Source organism: Ictidomys tridecemlineatus, chromosome 1 (genome assembly GCF_052094955.1).
Source record: "Ictidomys tridecemlineatus isolate mIctTri1 chromosome 1, mIctTri1.hap1, whole genome shotgun sequence".
Classification (NCBI taxonomy): Eukaryota; Metazoa; Chordata; class Mammalia; order Rodentia; family Sciuridae; genus Ictidomys; species Ictidomys tridecemlineatus.
Genome location: NC_135477.1, coordinates 180,576,479 through 180,594,365, shown reverse-complemented (window position 1 = coordinate 180,594,365; position 17,887 = coordinate 180,576,479). Strand labels below are relative to the sequence as shown.

The following is a 17,887-nucleotide window of genomic DNA, read 5'->3' as shown; positions in this document are numbered from 1 at the left end:
GTATTTTGATAATTAGGGGTTAGTTGGCTATTCCTTTTCAAATTTCTATTTGATGCACCCCGACAATGCCTTTAATGAGCAACTAACGCTATTGAATCCCTCATGGCAGAGGAGTTTAGTGACCACTACTACATTACTTTCATTTATCACTGCCTCTTTACCTATAAATTAATCTAGCCCTGTAGCTATGTTGATCTACTTTATATCAATTTCTTCATCCATATCAGCTGAATATGTATGGCATTAACCTCATTTGCTAGTTGAGAAAAGCAGAATTAAAATGAGATCTAATTTCTCGTGCACAGCACAATTTCAAAACTGCCTGCTAATTTCCACCACCTGTCAGTGTGAAGAGCCTTTACTTTCTTGTAATTAAATAAAACAGTATATTTTTTAGCAGCTCTGAAAAATGCTAATCTTTCAAAAGTGTTCAGTGATCATTAATCATTAGGACAGTAAAAGAGCCTTATTCAGAACACCCATTTATCCTTTGTTTAAGTGAAAAGAAAATTTTTTTTTGGCTTTTTCACAAGAAGGAAAAACATAAATGTACCAGATGGAATATAAAAATTAACTATTATATTTCATCCCACTGAAATTTCAATTTATCTGGTAACCACTACATGGCGGTAAAAGGCATTACATAACCTAGAGGCAGCTATTTTGAAAAACTAAGAAATATAAAAAGCACACCATTTCTCTGAAACCAGTAGGAATTTAATAAGTGCACATTGTAGCCTCTTATGTGCAGTAGAACCTAAATTGATGAGGCTCTGAACATAGGATAATTGGACAATTGTTATCGACAAGCTGTCTTTAAAGCGGCACTCAATAAGCTGCCCACCCTCTAGGAACCACTACCCAGAAGCAGCCTCAGGAAGCGGTGCGCCTCAGGACCTGCAGGAAGCTCTCCAGGCTGCACTTCTCTGAATTCCCCAAATACATATGATGTAACCAGGAGGGAGAAGGTGAAAATATTGAAAGGTAGAGAGAAAATAACAGTTTACTGTTTTGATACTAGACAACAAACTGATATTTATAATAATTCTTTTATCTTTCTGCAAATAGTTTAGGGTTGTTTGTTTCATGTCATTGTAACTATACAGAATACATGTAAATTAATAGTCTGAAATTCTGGTTTAACATTATCATATATTTTTCAATAAGTCTAACTTGCCCATTTTTCTTCCTGGATATTAGTTAAGAATATGAATTGACAATGAACAGTGTATATTTGGAAAGAGAAAAATACACCCCCGCCCCGCCAATATATTATTGAAATGTTTACCATCAAGATCTTGAACTTTTTTTTTTTTTTTTTGGTACTAGTGGTGAAAGTCAGGAATGCTTTACCATTGAGCTACATCTCAGTTTTGTTTTGTTTTGTTTTGTTTTAGACAGTTTATCATTAAGGTTCTTAGGGCCTGCTAAGCTGCTGAGGTTGGCCTTAACTTGCAATCCTCCTAACTCAGCTTCCCAAGTTGCCAGAATTAAAAGGCTTGTGCCAATAAACCTGGCTATACATATTTATTCTTCAAACAGTAATATACCTTGTGAATGACTACCTTATTATTCCACAAAAACATATATTACATGAATGATTTAGTGATTAAAAAGATCTAAAAATTATGACATAATGATTAAAACTGAAATGATCTACAATATTCCCCACTAAGACGTGTAGAAAACATTGGACACAGTGGGATTACTAGCTTGAAGCCTAAACATCTTTTGGAAATAAACACATTTATTTACAAACTAACAGTTACTATGACTTCTCTTATCTTTCTAGTTAATTACTCATCAAGTTACCATAATATATACCAGGGGTTAAGCATTCATAGAAGAAACAAAGAAGTGGGATGGATAATTTACACAGACTGAGTAGCTTCTGGGTTTCTGTGGCAGAAGTAGGATGGATTCATTCTTATCCTGAATCTCTTAAAGCAACCTACTTAAAGCAATTATGAGCAAAAGATTAGTATGAAATCATCACTAACTAATTTGACTGTAATAACAAAAATAACCAATTTTAGCACCAGCAACCCAGATGAATACATTTCTAACAGAAATTCAAAATTTGCATATGACTATCTCTAAAATGCCAGTTAGTGACATGTTTTCACACATTAACTTCCTTTTAAGCAACTCGAATATTTTTAAGATAGCAGATTCTGTGAAATATGATATATCAAGAACTATGTAATGGAGGGGTAAGACAAGATAATACAAATGGAAGAAATGATTTACAGTAGAAGGGGTAGAGAGAAAAGGGGAGGGGAGGGGAGGGGAGGGGGGATAGTAGAGAATAGGACTGACAGCAGAATACATCAGACACTAGAAAGGCAATATGTCAATCAATGGAAGGGTAACTGATGTGATACAGCAATCTGTATACGGGGTAAAGTTGGGAGTTCATAACCCGCTTGAATCAAACTGTGAAATATGATGTATTAAGAACTGTGTAAGGTTTTGAACGACCAACAATAAAAAAAAAAAAAAAAAAAAAAAAAAAAAAAAAGATAGCAGATTCTACCCCAAGACTTCAATAACGAAAGTGCTAAAAACCTCTTAAGTGAAACTACATACTACACATTTCATTTATAATTTTTATCATTTCAACTTCTAAGAACCACTTAAAATTTTCAAACATCAGAAGTTGGAATAAATACACATAAAACTAACAAATCATAACCAGAAAAAATTATCACCTCCCACCTTACTTTTATAAAAATCAATCATTTAACCATAATTACTCAAGAGACAATTTAATAAATGTCACTTATAATATAAGAATATTCTTATGGAGTTTTATTTTGTGCATTTATCTACAGACCTCAGAATTTACAATCATTTAAAAAATGGAAAGCCAGATATAATACACATGCTTGTAATCTTGGTGTCTTGAAAGGCTGAGGCAGGAAGATCTCAAGTTCAAGGCTAGCCTCAGCAACTTAACAAGAGCCTGTCTCAAAAAAGGTGAGTGTGGGGGGGGGGGGGGAGGGGGGTGATGCTGGGGATGTAGCTCAGTGGTAAAGCACCTCTCTGCTACAAACCCTATTATAGGGGAAAAAGAGAATATAGATTGAAAATACATGTTGGGAAAGCACACATTTCTCAAGTAATCACAGAGAATAATCATCTCTGTATTCTTTCAGGGTCTAGTTTAGTGCTTGGCATAGGGAAAAAAGTGTTTAATGAATGTATAAAGAATTACATAATTATATATAACTCACATTAAGATTGGATGCGTGCGGCCCAGGTTCGATCCTCAGCACCACACACAAAAAACAAAGATGTTGTGTCGGCCGAAAACTAAAAAAAATAAATATTAAAAAAAAAATTTTTCTCTCTCTCACTTTAAAAAAAAAAGGGGGGGGGTGGCGCTGGGGATGTGGCTCAAGCGGTAGTGTGCTTGCCTGGCATGCGTGCGGCCCGGGTTCGGTCCTCAGCACCACATACAAAAACAAAGATGTTGTGTCTGCCGAAATCTAAAAAATAAATATTAAAAAATTCTTTCAAAAAAAAAAGATTGGATGCCAAATTATGGTAGATTTAATTTGGCATGATAAATAATAAATCAGCTTTTTAAAATAATCTAAGTCCATCCTTTCCATTTTATATCTTATATTTGCCAACTTACACCATCATTTTAATTACCAGTGGCTGCTAAGATTTTAACTCTAGGCATGATTGCCCCAAACCTCCACATCTCATGCATAATGTGATCAACACTGAATCAACACTGAAACACACTTAGGGCTCAGACTTAAAGTTTGACTTGGCAAATCCATTTATACAGCATAGACATTTTTAAAATAAAATTAGGCCTTTAGTCTTCTCAACATTGTGTTAAGCAAGGTTATAAAATTTTTAAAAATTATATTATGTAGGATGAATTAAATGTAAAGGAGTATAGAGAAATCAGCTTCTTGAAAAGGGCTTATCTGAATATTGTCGTATAATATATGCATAAGATATGATCACTGAAAGAACAAGTCCCTGATCAATAAAACAATCTAGCAAAATACACATTAACTTGGATATGGAAAACTTCACTAGTACAAGTAACACTACCACAAAAACAAATATGATACAGTATATGGCAATCTGAAAATAGCCCAGAAATAAGGTTTAAAATGTTTTAAAGCACTTAACAGAGAAAACCCCAAAAGTCACTGGGATTTATTCCCAGTTAAGCTTCAAAATACCATCTTATGGTTGGGGATGTGGCTCAAGCGGTAGCGCACTCGCCTGGCATGCGTGTGGCCTGCGTTCAATCCTCAGCACCACAAACAAAGATGTTGTGTCTGCCGAAAACTAAAAAATAAAATTAAAATTCATTCCTTCTCTCTCTCCCTCCTCTCTCTTTAAAAAAAAAAAAACCTGCAATAAATGTTTTTTTTAAAAAAATACCATCTTAACTGTCACAGGTACTTCTCCCCTATAATCTGCATGATATATTTGGCACACTGTAATATTTAAAATGTTTAGATGTTTACTGTTTAAAATGTTCTGAAGCTGCTATTTTTTAATACAATTTTTTTATATATTTTTGTTTTTTAGGTGTAGATGAACATAACACAATGCCTTTATTTTTATGTGGTGCTGAGGATTGAACCCGGGTCCCGTCCATGCTAGGCACAGGGCTCTATTGCTGAGCCACAATCCCAGCCCTATTTTTCACTTTAGTAAAAAGTATTCACAAAACAGTTTCCTTGTGATTGAGCTTCCAAAACATTCCTCCCCTGCAACTGTGTATCAAATACAAAGATACATTTTAGCACCTGGAAAGCAGCTAGTACATTATCTCAAGGCTGGACACACTTAACATGGCAGCAGACCACTCAAGGTGCTATTATGTTCTGCTTCATTATTCAGTGCTTTCCTACTCGATTTAACAGTATCTGTTAGTAACATGCCACACGGGGAGGCCTTAGCAATTGTAGGGAGACAATGCCATCTGCTGCTTCATGTGTGTCCTCAACAGCAGAGAATCACTGGATAACAAGTGCAGGAACTACACAAAGCACTTCTGAAACCCACATATGGAAAAATAAAACTGAGATCATTCCCATTTTTATTTCAGAGAATCTGAAATTATATCAGATAAACAGCAAGTTATTCCACAGAACTACAAAAATACACAAGGTATTCTATCTCATGGGTTCACAACGCTTAGCAACAAGGCTTTCACTCAGGTACTGACAGAGTGAAGAGGCCAGATCACTCACTTGATCCTAACAAAATTACTGCCTATGTATGAATTACTGCAATCTCCTATTTTAAACATGTGATACCTGTATATAAGGTGACCATATAATTTATCCTCCAAACAGAGACAGAATTGAAGGCGAAGCAATTAACTAACGATTTTGTTTGGACAACAAATATGAGTTGATAAATCTTTGGCAAATCTGGGAACACAATCACACTATTCATTGATTATTATTCTGTTCAACTCTATCATAACCTTCTCGGTGACTTTAGAACTTTCCTGAAAAGCAATTGGAAAAGTTTAGGAAATACCTAGATCCAAAAGAATGAAAGCAACAAAAAGTGGAAAGAACCTGGGTACATACACCTAGACAAGATGTTGCCCCTTCCATAGAGCCCAATTTATTTTCGCTTCACTTTGGTGTTCCACTGAGGCTCTTGGGCACTAATAAATACCCTCTTTCAAAATGGTACATCTTCCACAGGAGAATTCATTCATATATTAGCACAACATCCTCTAATTAGAATGCTGTCCAGTTGACATCTGGCAGGTGCCAAGTACTTAGAAGAAAGCAAACTTGAGATGTAGGGGTGTGTGTAGGTGCATGTGTGTGTTCTCTGCTGTGTATTGAAGTGGTGATGGAATAACAGATACAGATTATTTTAGAGGATGAAACTATGAAACTAAAACAGTTTCATCCTCTAAAACAGGGCATGAAGAGGGACACAATCTCTAAGACTAACTTGTTTTTTTAAAATTTAAATCCAGAGAGGGAAAAGGGAACTTGCTTCTGCCTCAAATTTCTGGTGTCCTATATTGGGAGGATAGAATTCAGGCACTCTATTAATACTGTGCTTTATAAGTACCACTGATTAAAAAGATCCTTGTGGATCTAATTTTTAAGAAAAATATATTCCAAGATCTAAATAACCCCATTTTTACTAACTTTTGGAATTTCACATAGTGATGAGCTTTTGTAACCAACCAAAGCAAAATGGATGGTTATGATAGGGTTGGCTTGAACAAATAAAGAGACAAATAAAGAACAAAGTCTTTAACCTTCAACTTTTGGTAGATATTCAGAAGCCAAACTGTGTATGTTTAAAAGACTCTCTCATCACTTTTAAAAATTAAAATCCAATTTTAATTGGATTAAAATTAAACTTTTCCTATGAAGGGAATGGATATCTAGAACATATATGTAACATTTAAGAGTGTTCTCAATGAATAAACTGAGAAAATTTGTAAGTACAGTAAGCACTAGCAAATAATGAAATAGAGGAAAGCACTTTTAACATTTACCAGACAATAAACTGATGGATACAAAAATAAAGAGGAAATAATGCAAGATTCTGTTACATCCTAAGAAATTATTATATTTAGAAGAGTTTTAATGTCTTAGATTATCTTAATGCTTTGAATAGGCTACACACACACACACACACACACACACACACACACACACACACACACACACACTTACATTTTGTTTTATGATCATGCTGGATAACTGTAATTATACACTAAACTCCTGAGGAGACTATTCACATACCGGAATGACAAATGGGTCCGTTTGTAGAGGCCTGAATTGGCCATACTTTCTTGCCTTGAGTTCTGCTATCCTGGATAAAAGGTAGGCTGCACAAAACCGCCACGTGGCTCCTTTCCTAGATCAGCTGTTCTCAAGATGCTTGAACAGTCTCTCTATATCTATAGTTCTCTCTCTTAAATAAGTTTCTCTGACACAAAAGCATTTCACCAAATTTGCGCTTTGGGGTTTCAAACCTAGCTAACAGTTTACAATAGCCAAGGGTTGTGTAGCTTCTAAGTATTTTTTTTTTCAGTCCAGAATCTCACTCTTATTCCCCAACTATTTACATTTTCATTTAAAAATAAAACAAAATTTCCTGTTTCCTGCAAGAACTTGAGAGAGGAAGTCTCTATCTATCCTGGGGTAGGGAGGGGTACTGGGAATCCAATTAATCCTAAAACACATTTTAAATCTATTCTCCTACGTTTAGCTACATTTGAACCCTAGCATTCAAAGGTATCTAGTGTGCCCAAGTTCTGAGCTTTTTCAGCATTCTTAATACAAATCATTTGGCCAACCACTGGCTTTATTCATTGCAAAAATTTAAGGTTCATTAAGACAGCTAGCACTTATTTTATTTATTTATTTATATATGACAGCGGAATGCATTACAACTCTTATTATACATATAGAGCACAATTTCTCATATCTCTAGTTGTATACACAATATATTCACACCAATTTATGTCTTCATACCTAAACTTTGGATAATAATGATCATCACATTCCACCATTATTATAATCCCATGCTGTCTCCATTCCCCTCAAACCCCTTTGCCCTATCTAGAGTTCATCTATTCCTCCCATGCTCCTGCTCCCTATCCCACTATAAATCAGCCTCCTTATATCGAAGAAAACATCCGGCATTTGGTTTTCTGGGATTGGCTAACTTAGCATTATCTTCTCTAATTCCATCCATTTACCTGCAAATGCCATGATTTTATTCTCTTTTATTGCCAAGTAATATTCCATTGTGTATATATGCCACATTTTTAAAATCCATTCATCTACTGTCCTAGTTGCTGGCTTCAAGTCCTTAAACTTAACATTTCTCCTACTTTTTTTCCCTTGCAAATTTATGTCTCTTTATTCCTATACTGCCATTAGTTTCAAGAGTACACAAGACTAAATGTGAATATTCAATGTTTATAATAATAATTCCTATAATTATTTCTTTATAGATTATTAAATATTTCAAATCTAGAAAAAAGGCACAAAATATAATAAACACCCCCCCACACACACACACACACACTTATCATGAAGACAAAAAACTACATATATAACCTGGACATGGTGGCATATGCCTATAATTCCAGCAATTCAGGAAGCTGAGGCAGGAGAATTACAAGTCCAAGGCCAGGGCCAGTCTGGGCAAGTTCAAGGCCAGCCTGGATAATTTAGGAAGACCCTTTCTCAAAACAAAAACAATAACAGAAGGCTGGGGATGCAGCTCAGTGATAAAATGCCCTGGGTTCAATCCCCAATATACAAAAGAAAGAAAGAAAGAAAACTGCAGATATGGCTAAATGTGCCTTCTCCCCTAATCCCATTCCTCTTCTCAAGCAGAGTAACTATTATCCTGAATTTACTGCTACCAATCCTGTGTACATCTTTAAATTTTTACTATAGAGTTGATGTAAATATAGTATTTTTAACATAAGAGAATATCATATGTATCCTTTTGTCACATCACTTTTTCATACCATATTATGGAGACTTTTTTAGATTTATCCAAAAAATGAGTATAACTTTAAATCATCCACTTTCATTGTTATACAGAATCCCCTTGGATGAATGTACCACAATTCATCCATTCTCCTGCTGATAGTCAAGTTTCCTCTTTTCCTCCACAATTACACAACAGGCTTCTATAAATAATCTTTTGTTAAAATACAACTTTATTAAGGCATTATAAACCTAAGGTGCATACATTATAATTGGGGTCAGTGAATCTTGATGTATCTGTATACTCCTGTAAACCTCTTCATTAAAAAAAAAAAAGGCATTTCAAGCTTTCCAGAAGGCTCCTTGTTTACTTTCCAGATGATATATTCTCCCTTCCCAAAAGTAACCATTTTGACTTCTGCCATAATTAGTTTTGTTATTGAAATCGGTAAGTGGAACCATAAAATATGGATACGTTTGTGTCTTTTTCAGTCATCATTATGGGTAGATTTTAGTAATTCATTCAAATTCTCTTATGTAGCAGTTCTGACTGCTGATGAACACTTAGGTTGTTTCTGATTCTTGAATACTATAAAGAAGCTGCTATGAACACTCTTGCATTTGGTAGACATATTTCCTATTTGTTGTAGGTAAACATTTAAGAGGAGAATTGATGTCATGAGGTAGGCTATATGTTCAGCTTTCATAGATATAATCAAATAGTTTTCCAAAATTTGTACTCTGACCAGAAACAAATGATAGTATGTGGTCTGCAGCCTTGCAATCCACTGTCATCATTATAAAACTCTTGTACATGCATGAGGAGCCAAATACAAGAAGGTTCACTGGGTACAGTTTGGGAAATTCAAAGAACTGGCAATAAGCCAACAAATATCACCACACACACAAAATGACCACATAATGGCATAATAATGCCCTATAACACCATTCAATAATTAAAATAAAGTAATTCCATAGTATCATTGTAGACAAATCTCAAAACCAATATTGTTCAAAAAAGGTAAGTTTCTAAAGATCCAAACTGCACAATACTTTTACATAAAGTTAACAGTATATTTTGTTCATAAAAATACCGAAAAATGTGGAAAAAGAACAAATCATAGATGAGAACAACACTAAATTTAGGATAGCTATTACTTTTGGGCAATATACAAGCAAAACAGAGCAGCAATAGGGTCATTAATGTTTAATTCAAAAATACAGAGATCTGGCTGGGCATGGGCGTGTGGCATACACCTGTAATCCCAGGAGCTTGGGAGGCTGAGAAAGGAGGATCATGAGTTCAAAGCCAGCCTGAGCCAAAAAGTGAGACACTAAGCAACTCAGTGAGACCCTATCTCTAAATAAAACACAAAATAGGTCTGGGGATGTGGCTCAGTGGTCAAGTGCCCCTGAATTTAATCCCCAGTCCCTACTTCCAAATGAACAGATCTGAAATATAGCAAAGCATTAAGATTTGACAAAGATATCTACATATGAGGGCATATAAGTGTTCATTACCATTATTTTCTCTTATTTACTAATGAAAAAAGGTTACTATGGTAGCAGTGTGGAAAATGGACAGAAGTGGGAGGATACAAAATGGAAACAAAGAAGACAATTAGAATACTTTTTAAATCCAGTGAGAAATGATAAGCAATTACAATAAAAAGGAAGGAGGGAGAGAAAGGAGTGAATCTGAGAGGTAATCAGAAAATAAAATCAGCAGGATGAGGTATGAGATCAGATTTAAGATGTGCAAGGTAGAAATATGGGGATGAAATAAGAAAGTAGGAGGAGAGGAAGTCATTAGACAAGGAGTTCCTTTGTGGACCTGCTGGGTTTGAAGGGCACAGTCTCTGTCCCAGGGAGAAAATTCAATAGGAAGCAACATAGCAAAGTTGTTAACAGCCACAGGTTCTGAGTCAGTGTCCTTGTTTAAACCCTGTTTAAGCCAGTTTTAAACGGCTACAAGCCTCAGCTTTCCTGTTTATAGAAAGAGAGTGTGGTAATGACTATTTCCACAGTATTTTTTAAAAATATTTTTTAGTTGTCAATGGATCTTTCATTATTTATATGTGATGCTGAGGATTGAACCCAGGGTCTCACACATGCCAGGCAAGCACTCTATCACTGAGCCATGACTCCAGTCCCTTTCCACAGTGTTTTTTAAGAGTGAAATTAGATAACACTTGTAAATTTCTAAGCAAAGTATTTGGCCTAGACTAACCATTCAATAAACATCTACAGCAAATACTTTTTTTAGAATGTACTTCTATCATATTTATCACAGGAATCTTCAGTAATTCCACCCCGGTCTCTGAAGCATTTATTTATACAAATTATATTCTGTTATTTACAGAGGTTTTTAATAAAAGTATTAAGATACTTAATATCATACCTTATTTTAAATTGCTGAATCATTTTACTGAGGATAGTGCATCATTTTCCAACTCAAGAATAAATCCTGAAAGTACTAAACATGAGTTCTAAGCCCAATTCCTATACAATTCTACTAAATATGACCATTCATATTAGTAGAAAGCATACAAGTCATATGCCAGGCCCTCAGGGATGAGAACAATAAACAAGAGAGAAACCACATTAATCAAAATCACAGTCCATACATGTTCTGCTAACAAATACTTAGCATAATAAATGCTAAAACGGGGGTATACAGGTGCTACAGAACAAAGCCAAAAGGATTTCTCTCAGAATCTGAGAGTTAAGAAGGGCATTCTAAAGGATAAGGTATCTGACATGAAAGATAAGTAGGAATTAACACAAGAAGGCAGAGAGGTAAAATTTGATTTTTAAAAACATTTCCCAGGCAAGGGAATATTTTGTTCTAATATCTCAGAAATAGAGTGCCTAAGTACTAAAGCAGGAAGTGGCTGAAATGTGCAGAATAGCCTTGTAAGTCATATTCTTTGTAATAAATTAAGTAAGATATTGCTTTAAAATGCTTGGCACAGTTCCTGGTCCAAAATTTTTTTTTGCTCTAATTGTTAAATATCACTGTTAACCAATACCATCCTCCTCTTGGCCATGATTTGGAATTAGACAATATACCCACTAAGAAATGAGCTAGCCTTCCTTAGTCAGTTGCCAGAAACAGGACAGTTCTCCTGGGTATCTATGGTTCCAAATTCCCCATAGAAACCAAAGTTCACAGATGTTCAAGTCCCTTATATAAAAAGGAATGGTATTTGCAAACAACCTATGCACATCCTCTCACATAATTTAAATCATTTTTAGATTTCTTATAATACCTAGTACAATTGAAGTGCTGGGAAAACAGTTGTCATCCTGTATTATTTAGGGAATAATAACAAGAAAAAAAGTCTGTCATATTCAATACAAGTGTAATTTTCAGTTTTGAGTATTTCTGATACACAAATTGGTTGAATCCCTGGATGCGTAACCTGTGGAAATGGAGGGCTGATCATACAATACTTATTGAGTATATTCTTTGATTGGTAAGATAGGAACAGTAAAAACTGTGACACCGGTTTTAAGGAACAGATAGTGTGGAGAGCTCCCAGATGTAACAGGGCAAATGTCAGGAACCCACAAAAATGGTTCCTATTAAGAAAATCATCAAACGGGTTAGAGAAATGAAGAGTGTGAAGTTAGCTTCACTTTGGGGTTAAGTAATAGGAATGCCCTAGAAATAAAGTCACCTTAGGACTGAACTCCTCTAATTAGCAGGGCAAGATACACACACCAAAAATGTTACAGGAATCAATACCACTCTGAGGATGTTTTTACTTTCCTAATATATAAGCCTTTTTCACAAAAAGAGAAACTAATTACAATTCACTTTTTCACAATTAATAATTTAACAATTACAATTATTAAAGTTATATATATGCATACACACACACACACACACACACACACACATACACAAATCTCCACATGTATGTATATTATTTCAAATAAAAATTCTAGGGGAAAAATTCCAAATTTCATTGCTCTAAAACAATGTCTAATTTTATATATTTCTTTCTAAGTAATTTAAAGATAATAATTAGAAGGCTTTTCAATTCCACATTAAACTGTTCTGATTTAAGACCCAAGTCAAATGAATACTGGATTAGAAATGTTTCAGGAGTACTCACTTTTGTAAAAGCAAAGTAACAAACTCTTTGGGTGCATTAAATAAGACAATATTATAATGTGACAGATCAACCTTCGAGTAACACATGTGAGAGTTGGTGACTCACTGACAACTTAAAACATTTATTTCTACCTACTCCATTTTCTTTCTAATGAAAAAATTCTAAGAAAATTTTACTGATATTACTTCTGAGTGAATAAAATATCACAATATATTTGACAAAGGAAGCATTAAGCTATTATCATTTCCTTACAAAGCAAAGCAAAGAAAATTTTACCTAAAAGATGATCCAAAATCAAATAAGTATTTTTGTCATCCTACCATACAATTATCAGAAAATCCCAAGTAAACTGAAGGTTAAATTTCCTAGGACAAAAAAGCCCAAATGAGTGTATAAAGCTTATTTCAGAATTTTCAAATTTAAAAAAAAAATCCTTCAACATCACTACAACCTTATCTAAAATCTTATCCAAATGACATAAGAATATACTTAAAACTTGTTAAAAGTAGGAATTTAAAAAAACAAAAACAAAAACCCTTACAGATCTTACTTGGGTCCTAATAACAGTTGTCTCTCAGTATTTGGGGGAGAGTGGTTCTAGGATCTCATCCTCCAGCCACCCAAATCCTCAGATGCTTAATTAAGCCCCATAAATAAAATAGTACAGTATTTGCATATAAACTATACACATCCCTTTTGTACTCTGAACCATCTCTAGATGACTTACAATCCCTAACAAAATGTCAGTGCTGGGTAAATAGTTGTTACACTGTACTGTGTAGGGAATAATGACAAGGAAAAAGTCTGTACATGATCAGCGTTCGGTACAAATGCAATTTTTAAAAAAATGTTTTCCATCTATAGTTGGCTGAATCTGTGGATACAACATCTATGAATACAGAGGTTGGGCAAGCGTATTCATAAGTCTATACTTAGGGCTCAAGTAGAAGTCCTCAATAATCTCTCATGTGCCTCACGATCATATTGTGTACATTTGCTGATGCTAAACTTTAAATTATCATATTACAGTCCTCCCCACATTTACATGACTTAACTGTAGCCTTTCAAGTCCATAAATTCTCCTAATCATCACTATTTATCACATAAAAATGTCAAGAAATGAGTGGAATATACTAAAAACCACATAAATAAGTGTCAAAAAAGAAACACCCAAATTACTGAAGAGCAAATTTTATTCCCAATCTTGAAATACACAAGGCAAAAATCCATTAAAGTGTCTAAAACAATCCTAGCTAACAGTGATTATCCATGTAAAAAAATATTTACCACTTCTCTGAAAGCCAATCTCCAAAGAAAATGTTAAATCTAGGTATAAAACAAATTAATTTCACATTGCATTTCAATACCAATTAATCAAATAAGTTCAACTTACCAATTAAATTTCATTCAGTTCACAGCTGTTATACATGTGCATTTTTCTTCACCCCCAATAACATTTTAAAAATCTCTAGTAGTGAAAACCTACCTTTGAGGTTCTTTGAAGCTGATCACCAACGTATGTTTTACGAAACTGATCCAAGAACCATAAAACTGCAAGCTCTATTTTCTCATTAGAACATCGAGGCAATCCAGTATCCATTAAAGATATAAGCTGAAAAACTCTTTTCATGGAGAGAGAGAGAGAGAGAGAGAGAGAGAGAGAGAGAGAGAAAAGAAGCTTCAGTACAAATTGTTCAAGAAACATTAAGATACTTATAATAAATATATAATCAATGTAAAAAGTGGGGCATATAAAGAAAAGTCCTAAAATCATTTGAAATCCTACCTATGAAAAAGACATTATATTATTATCTAATTCCTTCTAATCCTTTTTTCCTAAGACATATATACACATGAATACAAATCTGTATATGAACATATAGACATTATTTTACTAAAAATTTCCACATATAAACATATAGCATACACATATAAGTGAATAGTATACATACAGATATAAATAACTACCATGCATATATTTTAACAAAAGAATGATATTTAATGTGTAGTTTCACATTTTATTTTTCACTATTTCTAAATAATTACTTTATAATCACATGACTGTAAATTAAAATATCAAGAACTATACCCATGTTACATCACTCTAATGAGTCATAAAAGTTTTACCTAAATAAACCCAGAAGATGATTTTAATAAAATCAAACACTTTCAACACTAAACTATTATTTTACTATTAGTTATTTTAAAAATCATAAATTCTTATTACTATTATTAGAAATTATTATGAGAAAATCACTAATGGACTGAAGGTTAAATTTCCTAGAGAAACAAACTTAAATATAACAAAAAGTTTAGTCTTGAATTTTCAAAAAAGAAATTCTTCAACACAACCTACTTTTATTAACCCATTTTGTTCTGTTGTCCCAGATGTGGAACACCTCTAAAAGCTTTAGTATATTACATGTAACTACTTAACATAAATTTATACACACATACTACTAAGTACATACTACTAAGAATTAGTGCATAACACTAATATAACATTATTAATATAAGTCCTAGATGACGATTTCCATCCATTTTAATGTACCCACATCAATTTTGTTGAACTATTTCCAGAAGTGAAAATTTGGGACTTACTGATTTATAATTTTCTGCTGGGTGGCTGCCAAGGGACTTGCATTAACAAAATCAGCATATCAGAATACTTTTTTGAGACAGAAGCAGAAGTTGCTGAGGATGCAATACCCTTTTCTAAATAAATCTGCACAAGAGCAGCTACAACTGTCCCTGACCCACCTAATTCCTAGAATGCATACAAACACATTAAGAGTATGTGTTTTTACAAACATGGATGCTTTTTACAAGACTATATATACTCTTGCCAACAAATAAGGGAAAAAGGACTATACATCCCCTCCCCCACACACTCTACTATGTGTGATTTGAGCTAGCTTTCTCCATTTAACAATGTGTCTTGGAGGTCCTCTGTCAAACACAAAGGCTCCCTCACTCTCTTTGCAGCTGCTTAACGTTCCATTCTAGGAGTGTGCCATGGTATTTTGACACATTCCCTTCTGATAAACACTAAGTTGATTGAAATTTTTCTTGTGACAAAAATGCTGAAAATACATTCTACGTGTATTTTTATAAAACACATTTCTAAATGGCATAGAATTTTGGTGTAGGCTTAGTATATATTTGTCTTATATGAGGTTGACATTTTCATTTTTAAGTCATATGTATGTCCTTTCCTGGGACCTATTTGTGCATATTTTTGGTTGATTTTTTTTTTCCTACCAGATTTTCTTTATGATTTCTGTAAAATTTTACGAAATAGAGAACTAGACTTTTTGCCTATAATTAAGCTGTAAATAATTTTTCATTTATCTGAAATTTGACAATGGCGCTTTTAAAATTCCCCACGCAAGTTTTTATTCTTTTTGTTATGCTGAAAATATTGTAATTTTTTTTATTTTGTAGATTTTGTATAACTGCAAGATCTTACTTGAATCTGAGTTATTTTACTATTTTAATCTTTCATATTTATATCTCTATAACACATTTGGACTTATTACTAAATAATTTTACAAGGCACTATTTTTATGGCTGATAATATTGAGGTTCTGCCAAAATTTAATAATCTTATTTTGCATGTAAACTTATTTTTTTAAATATTTATTTTATTAGGTGTAGATGGACACAACACAATGCCTTTATTTTTATGTGGTGCTGAGGATCGAACCCGGGTCCCGCCCATGCTAGGTGAGCGCTCTACTGCTGAGCCACAAATTTATATATCTAAACGAAACATAATATTTGCCCTCTCATCTATCCCTATGAAGATTTCTAGAAACAGAATGTCTATGTCACAGGGTATCAATTTTTTTAAAACAGTGCATGTTGTCAAAGTGTTAAGAAAATATATTTTAAAGTGATCACTTGCTGTATTTATATTAAAATACTTTTTAAAAAGTTCCCTTCACAGGGCTGGGGATGTGGCTCAAGCGGTAGCACGCTAGCCTGGCATGCATGCGGCCTGGGTACGATCCTCAGCACCACATACAAAGATATTGTGTCCACCGAAAATTTAAAATATTAAAAAAAAATTCTCTCTCTTTAAAAAAGTTCCCTTCACTTACCAACTATCTTCAGCCCTGCTAAGATTTACAAAAGGGAACCTACTGAAGAAGTAGGTTACTGTAACCATGATGATGTGTTTATCTGATTTTGGGAGGAGGGACAAAGATGACTTTAAAGTCTGTGTACTGCTCAATTAGCAGATTGTTGGTGTAATTTTAAAATAGATGCATACACCAAATTTCATCTCTGGATCCAGTTGACGTGTCAAGTGACTTAAAGAGGGATAGCTTGCTTTTAATTCTTTACTTTGTAGGACCTCCCTTCTACACAAGTTTTTTTTTTTTTTTTACTCTATGTACTTTCTCATATTTACTTTTGTTTCCTTTCTATAGTACACATTCCCAAATCCAAGGATGATGTAAAACCAAAAGACAAATTTGTTGGCCAGCCTTTATTACTCATATTAATCTGGTGATTTACATCTCCCAGCAGGAAAGAAGGAAAGAATTCCCAGAGGGTATATGATCCATTTGTCAAAGGAGTTTTGGTAGCTGTACAGGTTCAGCTGCAAGTGCCTAAAATCCAAAGCAACAATGGCTTAAGCAATACAAATGTTTATTTCTCTCTCAAGCAAAAATCCAAGGCAGTGTCCAAGGCTGGCTGGTGCTCCGTGATGCATCAGGGGCTCAGTTTCCTTCTGTCTTCTTGGTACACTAGCCTGCAGTCACTCTGCACTCTAAGACAGCTTCTTCAGCTCCACCTGTTAAGTTCACACATTGCATCTAGCACTTTCACTTAACATCCAACTGCGCAGAACATAATCACTTAACCATATCTACCTTCAAGACAGGCCAGTAATTCTTATCTTTATTCAGAGTAGACATTTGCCCAGCAAAACACTTGGGTATTTTATTACTATAATGAAGAGAAGAAGAAATATGGGGGACAATTAACAGTTTCTGACGTGGTATCCTTCAAAGAGTCATAGCCACCTCTAACAAGTGCATAAGATCAGTGCTTATATTTTACACACAAATAAGTATAATATCCACTCCCAATGTCAATGTAATAGTCCTACATCTATTTTTTTTCTTTATCTTAAATTATTTTTGGTTTAAAAAAGCTTGTAAGAAATAAAAAAGATAAATCATTAAAATATAAATCTTTAAGAATTTTAATCCACACCATTTCAAATACAAAGAAATGGATATTGAATAACACTTGTTTATATTCCCCTGGATT

At 33.9% G+C, this 17,887-nt stretch overlaps 1 protein-coding gene across 6 annotated transcripts in view; it reads right to left on the bottom strand.

Annotated features, from left to right (window-relative positions):
- The window catches only part of Ranbp17 (RAN binding protein 17), a 285,238-nt gene that overhangs the window by 200,373 nt on the left and 66,978 nt on the right, over positions 1–17,887 (bottom strand). For all 6 annotated transcript variants that reach the window (XR_013440033.1, XM_078052377.1, XM_078052392.1 and 3 more), the window contains one exon: positions 14,088–14,223. Coding sequence is in view for 5 of the 6 variants with exons in the window: in XM_078052377.1 (XP_077908503.1) it covers positions 14,088–14,223 (136 nt within the window). In the remaining variant the exon portion in view is untranslated. The remainder of the gene's footprint in view (positions 1–14,087; positions 14,224–17,887) is intronic.